Genomic DNA, 10,000 nt, shown 5'->3' with positions numbered 1-10,000 from the left:
ACCGATGGGAATACAGGCCCTGCTCCTATAGCCTTCCTTTCATATTCCTTTCCTTTCATCTTAACGCCTTTGCTTCACCGCCTTAATTCTTCCCTTCCTCCTTATTATACATAGTAGCTACCATATGTCCTCTTCCCTTCCTACCATGTCTTCTTTCCTTCCTACTATGTCCTCTTCCTCTCCTACCATGTCCCATTCCCTTCCCACCATGTCCTCTTCCCTTCCTACCATGTCCCCTTCCGCTACCATGTCCTCTTCCCTTCCTACCATGTCCCCTTACCTTCCTACCATGCCCTCTTCCCTTCCCACCATGTCCTCTTCCATTCCTACCATGTACCGTTCCCTTCCTACCATGTCCTCTTCCCTTCCTACCATGTCCCCTTCCCTTCCTACCATGTCCCTTTCCCTTCCTACCATGTCCCTTTCCCTTCCTACCATGTCCTCTTCCCTTCCTACCATGTCCCCATCCCTTCCACTACCATGTCCTCTTCCCTTCCTACCATGTCCCCTTCCCTTCCACTACCATGTCCTCTTCCCTTCCTACCATGTCCCCTTCCCTTCCTCTACCATGTACCCTTCCCTTCCTACCATGTCCTCTTCCCTTCCTACCATGTACCCTTCCCTTCCTCTACCATGTCCTCTTCCCTTCCTACCATGTCCTCTTCCCTTCCTCTACCATGTCCTCTTCCCTTCCTACCATGTACCCTTCCCTTCCTCTACCATGTCCTCTTCCCTTCCTACCATGTACCCTTCCCTTCCTCTACCATGTCCTCTTCCATTCCTACCATGTACCGTTCCCTTCCTACCATGTACCCTTCCCTTCCTCTACCATGTCCTCTTCCCTTCCTACCATGTACCCTTCCCTTCCTACCATGTACCCTTCCCTTCCTCTACCATGTCCTCTTCCCTTCCTCTACCATGTACCCTTCCCTTCCTACCATGTACCCTTCCCTTCCTACCATGTACCCTTCCCTTCCTCTACCATGTCCTCTTCCCTTCCTCTACCATGTACCCTTCCCTTCCTACCATGTACCCCCTTCCTACCATGTACCCTTCCCTTCCTCTACCATGCTTTCCTACTTACACTTTTTTTCGTTTGCTCTTTTCCTGTGCAATACCTGGATACACACACACACACACACACACACACACACACACACACACACATTCTGTCTGTCTGTCTGTCTGTCTGTCTGTCTCTCTCTCTCTCTCTCACACACACACACACATTTCTCTATATCTCTCTCTCTCACACACACACACTCACACTTTCTCTCTCTCTCTCTTTCACACACACACACACACACACACACACACACACACAATTTCTCTCTCTCCCTCCCTCGCTCTCTCTCTCTCTCTCACACACACACAGACACACACACAATTTCTCTCCCTCCCTCCCTCGCTTTCTCTCTCTCATACACACACACACACACACACACACACACACTTTTTCTTTTTGTCTCTCTCTCTCTCTCTCTCTCTCTCTCTCTCTCTGTCACACACACACACACACACACACACACACACACACACACACACACACACTTTCGTCCACAGTAAACCGCGGTACATTATTTTTTTGTAACTTCCCTGGAGAGAGTTTTTATTTATTTATGATATTTATTTTTGGCTGAAGAAATTATATTGAACCAAAATATGAAAGGAAAAATTTATGGACTCAGATCCGCCCAAATTTTTCCATATTCCCTTAACCCCTTCCATTTGGCGACTTAAAAACAATATATATAAAGACTCCAACCCCCCCAAAAAAAAATCCTGCCTTTACTGCACCTTAAGGCCCTCATTCACGCCCCCTAACACCTTTTCCTTACCGATTTACTTTTGGATATGGCTGGTTAATATCCTTCTGTACGTTATTTATGAAGAGTCTGGCGATGTTACTGTGACTTACATAGCACATGAAAAGGTAATAGGGTGTAATGAGAGAAATAAATCGCTTAGGAAATGGTGTTAGGCTATGGCGATATTTCGGTGATTTATATAACACATGAAAGGGTAAGAGGGAGTAATGAGAAAAATAAATCGCTTAGGAAATGGTGTTAGGGAGCTTCCTTAACTGACACAAATACGGGTCTCACTGTCACAATATCACTCCTCCTATTACCCTATTTGTACTTCGCCAGCATGAGGAAAGGTTAATTTTGGCCATCACTCTCCCTACAAGAAGGTTCGCTCCTGCACTGGATCTCGTATGAACTGATTAACCCCTCTCTCTCTCTCTCTCTCTCTCTCTCTCTCTCTCTCTCAGGCTGAATAAAATCACCGTGTAGCCACTATCAATAAAGGTCATATTTTAACTGGTTTTGGGAATTTCGTGACGCCTCTTCCTAAGCGATTTATTTTGTATGTTACACCTCTCTAGACTTTTTCGTTGACATGAGCTGTGGCGATATTACAACGATATAAAATAAATCATACTAGAAAATGTTAAGGCATGGGAAAGATATCGCATACTAGTGAATGTTATGGGTGAATGTGGAAAATGAATCGTATACTTGAGAATGTTAAGGGTGAATGTGGGAAATGAATCACATACTGGAGAATGTTAAGGCTGAATGTGGAAAATGAATCGCATACTAGTGAATGTTAAGGCTGTATGTGGGAAATGAATCGTATACTAAAGAATGTTAAGGATGAATGTGGAAAATGAATCGCATACTAAAGAATGTTAAGGATGAACGTGGAAAATGAATCGCATACTAGAGAATGTTAAGGCTGAATGTGGAAAATGAATCGCATACTAAAGAATGTTAAGGATGAATTTGGAAAATGAATCGCATACTAAAGAATATTAAGGATGAATGCAGCAAATGAATCGCATACCAAAGATGTTAAGGATGAATGTGGAAAATGAATCGCATACTAAAGAATGTTAAGGATGAATGTGGGAAATGAATCGCATACTAGTGAATGTTAAGGATGAGTGTGGAAAATGAACTGCATACTAAAGAATGTTAAGGCTGAATGTGGGGAATGAATCGCTCAGAAAGACGCGCTACGAATATACAGGCTAAAAAAAAAAAAGTACGTCCACGGATTGAAGGGGTTAATGATCAGTAAAATCTGGCCTAAAATCTGCCTTAAAGTGGACCTAAAATTTGCCTTAAAGTGGACCTAAAATTTGCCTTAAAGTGGACCTAAAATCTACCTTAAAGTGGACCTAGTGGACCTAAAATTTGTCTTAAAGTGGACCTAAAATTTGCCTTAAAGAGGACCTAAAACTTGCCTTCAATTTGACTTAAAATTGGCCCCCAATTTACCTAAAATTTGCCTTAATTTTGATAAAGTCTTTAATTTTACCTAAAATTTGCTTTCAATTTGACCAAAAATTTGCTTTCAATTTGACCAAAAATTTGCCTTTACTTTGACCTAAAATTTGCCACCATGTTGACCTTTATAAATGCCTTTAATTTGACCTAAAATTTGCCTTCATTTGGCCTATAATTTGCCTTTAATTTGGCCGATAATTTGCCTTCAATCTGACCTAAAATCTGCTTTTAATTTGACATAAAATTTTCCTTTAAGTGGACCTAAAATTTGCCCTTTAATTTGGCCAACTATTTTCCTAAAATTTGACTTAAAATTTACTTTAAACTTAAAATTTGCCTTTAATTTCATATATTTGTATTTAATTTGACCTAAAATTTGCCTTTAATTTGGCCAATATTGTACTTGTCTTTGACCTAAAATTTGTAGTCTTTAAATTTTTAAGACCTAAATTTTGTCTTTGACTTAAAATTCTCCGTTAATTTGGCCTAAAACTTAAATGCACAGCTACAACAATGTATCAAAACTGACACATAAAGAGAAAATGTACTATGGAAATTCTCTCATTCTCTCTCTCTCTCTCTTATTCTGCCACTGCAAAAGGACGAAAATCTGAACCAAGTAAAAAAAAAAAAAACTACTACAGAAATCAACCTTTTTACCCCCAAGCTTATGATGGTCGTGGCCAACCATAACGTTCACAATCACCTTACCTACCTATTTATTTATTTATTTATTTATTTATTTAACAGCCTTTCGCTTCACCCCCACTAACAGACTAACAAAAAAAAAACTTTAATCCCCCATCTGTCCTCCTCTAGCATACAGAAAACGGGGAGTCGGTTCAAACAACCATCTCCCGTTTTCTTTAAATTTGACACCCACTCCCCTCCCCTTAAAACTGTAGCCAGACATGACCTGCGCCCTCGTGACCTCCTGGCCTGGTTCAGTGACCTCTCCTGTGGCTACGTGACCTGGGTTCATATCCTCGTCGGCATAGGGGAGCTGCTTATCATCTCATCCTTGGCAGTTTATTCCCCATATGGCACCTAAATATTCTCATGTATAGGATGGACTTTAACTAGTGCTCTAATAGACCAGAGGGTACCTTGTGTTTTGTGGGGATGGCTCAGTTTGCTGGTGTGGGCGTGGGTGTAGCAGTGGAGGAAACAAATGAATTAATGAGGCAGGATGGTGACTGACAACAGAGCCGCCCCTAAATCACACAAGAAATCACAACTGGCGAGACACGAAGAGAACCCTAGCTTGACTATACTGCTTTTTCTCTCACTTGGGTTAAAATTGCCATCTATCCATCTTGAATTTTGAGCCGTTACAAAAGATTAACACTAAATATGATGCTGGTCATGAAGAAGTGCTGTGGAAAGAATGTACAGCCACGGTATTGTCCTTTTCTGCCCCTGAGATACGTGAAATAAGTTGCAAAAGGACAAAAATTGGGGCCAGGGTAATGTAAAAGGATGAAAATGCATCTCATATGGTTCGACCTTTTCTCTGGCTACGTATTCGTCAGACCTCAGGAAGATACTGAGTTCTTCGACTACACAAAGACAAGAGAATATTATCGTGCCATTTGCAGAAACAGACTGATATGGAGGAGGCATTAGGCAGACTCTTTAGACGACGAGGATAGAGTCCCTGGTCTCACACCTGCTTAGAATTCAACATCTTTTACACACTCAGCTCTGACGTGTAGCGACAAATTGGCGTTCAGTTCTCCTTGTTGTCTCATTGCATACGCTGACACTTGTTAAATGCGTACTTACAGTAATGTCTATAAACACCCAATGGATGAGAAATTTGTAGCCCAATTTTCCTGTGCAATCGCCTCCAATTACGCATACTCCAGGGGCTGGTGTGTTGGGGGTGTGATGTGGTACCAGTACAATCGTTTACGTCTCGTGTCTACAGTGTTCTGATTGCTATAATGACGGTGCTCCAATACAAATGTTAGATGTAAATTCTTTTTATACTCTTACTTAGCCTAAAATAGCTATCTTTCCAACTTGAATGCTGAGCAGGAGCAACAGATTAACACTTGATTACGATCCTGGTCACGAAGAAATGTTAAGGAGAGAATGCAGAGCTGTAGCACTTTTTCTTCCACTGAACTTCGTGAATAAAAGACAAAAGGACGAAAATCTGGGCCAAGTTAAGGTGAAGATAGTATAGTGTTACAAAAGATCTCCAACACACCATCCCCTGCAGCACTTATGAGTGGAGACGACTGTACGTTGTAGACAATATTGTCTGTGTAATTCATGAAAAAATAATGGCGTTTCGTTCAATAATCTTTATTTTGAGATCAAGTTATACATACTCAATACACTGTGATACTTTGGCTATATCAGAATAATAATCAAAGGGGAATAAAATGGTACATTCTAATCAATGGGAGTAGTACATGAAAATACTCCACATGTCGGGGCTCTCTTGGTTTCATGGAAGGGTTTGTAATACCTCATCCTTAGCGACAAAATTTTGCATATTACATCATAATATTTGCTTCTATGTTATATATGTCTTTTGATAATGATATAGTATGCATAGTATGCATCAATGACATACTGTACAAGAGAATATTGAGATGAAATTAGAGAAAACGATGTTACAAAATCTAATCCTCTTACGTAACTCATAAACATACCATGTTATTTCAAAGAGGTATTACGTGGCCTACTTGCCAATGGGTGTAAAAATGAATATAGCATACTGTAGGTGCTGGATCCACCTGGCGTAAGTTTGATGGAGTGAACTGGGTGGGGTGTAAGGGCGCAACACAACACAACACAACACAGTGCTGCTTGAGGTGGCTGAGGTACACTACATGAGCGCTGGTCTTTACAGCTGGTAGGGAGCGGCCGCGGAGGCCCGATGGGGAGCGTCGCAGAGGCTGTGTCAGAGGTGGCGTTCCTCCTCGCCTCCATCTTCCTCTCCTTTCGTCCACAAATTTCCCTACCCTCCCTCATCCTCCTCTCCTACCTCTCTCTTATCTTCTGTATATTATGCCTTGTGTCGGGGTAGCGTGGCGGTGACTGTGTGTGGTATCAACAGAGGACCTTGTCCGGGGAGCAGTACAGCCTGGCAGTGTTGGGCCGCCGCCGCGCCTCTGCCGCAAACGAGCTCCTCTACACTTCACTCCTGCCATCCACGGGACCCACCCGGCTCACTTATGCTGATGGTGTCAACGGGGATTTGGACGACATGCTACCCTATCACAGGTCATCCAGAGCTGGTACACCGCACAACTTACATCGACGTGGCACTCGAGGACATAATGAGTTCGACATAGATTCCCCATCACAGAGACGGGGCTCTCAGGCCTCCCAGGCAAGTGACATGGACTTCACTGGCTACACTATCTATCGACGCCCTACACGAGACGAGGTGGAAGAACTGGGCACAAATTACAATGCCGTAATGCCTTACAACCCAGTCGTGCTAGACGATATCAGTGACCCCGTACCTCTATGTCGCTCTGATACTGTGGCAAAACTTCTTGACAAATACACAAACTTTTCATCTCGACGTGAGTTTGGCTATCGGAGTCCCACCAGTGCCTATGCTAGAAAAGTAAGAGATCCCAATGACTTCTCATCAAGGTTCCAAGACAAAATAGATGACTTAGATGAGCCTGTGGGTGAGGATGGATACACGGCCTCTGAGCGTGCCCTCCTCCCACCTTCCAAGGTTCGTCTTCCAAGATCCAGGAGGGAGGAGCCTCGGGCCTTTACTTACGCCAGGGACAGATCTCGTTCCATCACTCCCAGAGGCACCAGGGAAAGCAAAAGCCGTGTAGATGATGATGCATACTTGAGAATAAACCGTGACAAGGGTACATACAGCAGTCATGAAAATGGTATTGCAGATCGGGAGAGTACCTTGCCCCAGACTCGATCCAACCGCTTCTCTGATATATATGAAGCTGACGAAAATGACCTAGAACTTCCTCCACCAATGCCTAGGCCAAAATATAAGCCACCAGTCCTGGAAGACGACGATGCAGCAGACAGTGCACTGCGGCGCTACAGAGAGAGTAAAGCAAGGGAAACACCAGGATGCCACGGTCTCCCTAATGACACTGACGATGGGGATTCACAGGAGGAGCGTGTGAGGGCACTGATCAGGAGTCAGAACAAGCCCTTACGAGCAAGTAGTCGCTTCTCACAGCCACCAGAAGACGTAGACAATCCCCTCAGCAGAGTCCTGGCAAACAGGTACAGTAGTAATGGCAGTCTCCCTGGACGCTACCCTTCTGTGCCTCCAGCCTATGGGGGACACACCCTCCCACACCAGCCTCCCCTGCGTGGCATGCAGGATAGTTATGGTCAGGGCTATGGTGGAGGGATGGGAGGTGGATATGCTGGTGGTATGGGCATGCGCAGTGCTCCTGGTGGATACTATGGTGGTGGGGGTGGGTACGGTGGTGGAGGTTATGGTAGTGGTAGTTATGGTGGTGGTGGCTATGGTGGTGGTGGCTATGGTGGGGGCTATGGTGGTGGTGGGGGCTATGGCATGGGAGGAGGGTATGGTACAGGTGGAGGGTATGGTATGAGTGGCAGCTACGGCCCAGGTGCTGGCAATACATATGGAGGAGGAGGAGGAGTATATGGAATGGACAGGGGAGGCTATGGTAGCACAGTAGGTGGTGGTTATAGTGGTGGAGGCTATGGCACACCAGCCCCTGGATATGGTATGACCACACCAGGCTATGGTACCGGTATGTCTAACCCTACCTATGGGATGTCCACATCTGGTTACGGTATGACCACCCCCACCCCCACTTATGGTACAGCTACGCCCAGCCAAGGCATGACTGCTCCGGGGTATGGCACTGCCACTGCTCCTGGCCTGGGTATGACCACACCAGGGTATGGAACAACTGGGCCTAGCTATGGATCGACTGGGCCTAACTATGGAACGACTGGGCCTAACTATGGAACGACTGGAACCACTTTCACATCCCCGATGGCAGGAGGCTTGGGTAGCAGACGCCAATCCAAGACTCCTTTCCTTGATGATGATGACGACGACGATATTGTTGTTGGTCACAGTACCACCTCACCCAGAGAGGCGGAGCGGCAACGAGTCAGCAAAATGGCCCAGAAGTACCTTAGGGGTGTCTCCTCACCAGCAGTCACCAGAATTTTGGCTGACGACGATGATGATGACGACATTGGCGGCGTAGGCATTGACACAGGTGGCATAAACGTCGACATTGGTGATGACTCGAATGTCACCGATAATGGTACTGACAATGCCGCTGCTACTAACACTAATGACACCGGTAACGAAGAGTAACCCAGTGAGGACGATGCATGGGGTATGAGAGTGAGCGAAGGCTGGCTCATCCAAGGGTAGTGGCAGGGTGGTTGCGGGAGGAGTATGGCTGGCCCAAGCAGGTAACTGAGCTGGCAACTGCACACCAATACGATAATCAGAATATGCCTATCAACAGCATCGTTGCCACGCCACCCATTTACCTCCCAATGGGTGTTGCTGGTCAATTAACTCATTCAGTCCAATGACGTGTTTTCAGTTTTATTCTTAGTACCTTCAGACAGATTTCTCCACCTGGGGGAGAGATATCAGGCTGTGAAGGAGTTAATGAATCCTTTTCAATCCCACCACCCGAGCACTAAAAAAATATCCTCCAAAATTAACATAGTTATTTGGAGGTAGACCTAACTTAAAAAAAAAAAAAACTTCCTGTGACTGAATGGGTTTGATACAAGAAATTATTTTGTACAATTAGTGAGACTGTATATATGATGACATTTATGTGAATTTCATATACTAGAGACACTGTTGTTGAGTTTCACCTAATATTACAACGTTTTTATAATGGTAGGCTGATTAATCTTTATTTCAATATGTACTGGAGACGAAAGTATTGTACTACACAGGTTTATATCAATGTATGTAACTAATATTCAGTACAGACCTATTTGAATTGTTAAAATTTTCAAGTTTATGAAAAAAATCACATTTTAAAGTAGTGAGTTATAAAACTGAAGGTAACAGCTATGTAATTTTGTGCTATTGAAAGAAGCATGCATTGTGACACATGTTAGGATAATTCTTCTGTTACATTTCATACCAGCTTTTGATTTTACTTATAATTCCTTTGCGTTTATAGTGAAGGAGTAGTCACCCTCACCTCATGTTGTTAATCATGTTACTGTTGTTTGTCTGACCAGGGGACGCTTGTGTGCCTCGTCATCTTCTTCCTGGTAACTTTCATCTTTCCATAGGGTTGGAAAAATTGTATTCTCGTTAGTTTACAAGGCTTTAAGCACGTCTTCCTTACTAGTTCATTTATATAAGTAAATAGCCCTTTGATACTTTGTGTTAATTATGCCAAATATATCTATGGCTGAGATACAAACGTCTAAAAATAGTTTAATAGAGTGATGTCAGAAACACAGATCATCCAGGAAGAGACGTTGCAAAGCTGACTACACTCACAAGAAAACAACTCTTCTTCACTTGTAAAAGAGAGGTATGTAGTGTGTATGACAACTGCGTCCAATCACTCACGCACACATTGACCAAGTGATTCTCAGTTTTTGCCACTGGCCCTGATTGGTTGACGTCAGAGGTCTGTGATGATTGGCTGGATGTACTCAGCTAGCAGCCAAGATCTGCGGTGCGATATACAAACATATTTACAATCGATTCCTTG

The 10,000-nt window shown here is 43.9% G+C and overlaps 2 protein-coding genes across 6 annotated transcripts in view; both read left to right on the top strand.

Moving 5' to 3' along the window:
- Positions 1-10,000, top strand: part of Obsc (Obscurin) — a 543,345-nt gene that overhangs the window by 168,117 nt on the left and 365,228 nt on the right. The window lies entirely within an intron of this gene.
- LOC145410014 (uncharacterized) overlaps positions 1-10,000 on the top strand; it is a 66,591-nt gene that overhangs the window by 54,743 nt on the left and 1,848 nt on the right. The window contains exon 2 of the mRNA XM_080280235.1: positions 6,370-10,000. This exon is cut by the window's right edge and continues 1,848 nt beyond it. Within this exon, the coding sequence (XP_080136361.1) occupies positions 6,370-8,616 (2,247 nt within the window). The 3' untranslated portion in view covers positions 8,617-10,000. The remainder of the gene's footprint in view (positions 1-6,369) is intronic.

Source organism: Coenobita brevimanus, chromosome 84 (genome assembly GCF_032717465.1).
Source record: "Coenobita brevimanus isolate Jiangsu-jjx chromosome 84, ASM3271746v2, whole genome shotgun sequence".
In the NCBI taxonomy this organism is placed as follows: Eukaryota; Metazoa; Arthropoda; class Malacostraca; order Decapoda; family Coenobitidae; genus Coenobita; species Coenobita brevimanus.
Note: the sequence above shows the minus strand (reverse complement) of the source record. Positions and strands in the feature narration are given on the sequence as shown.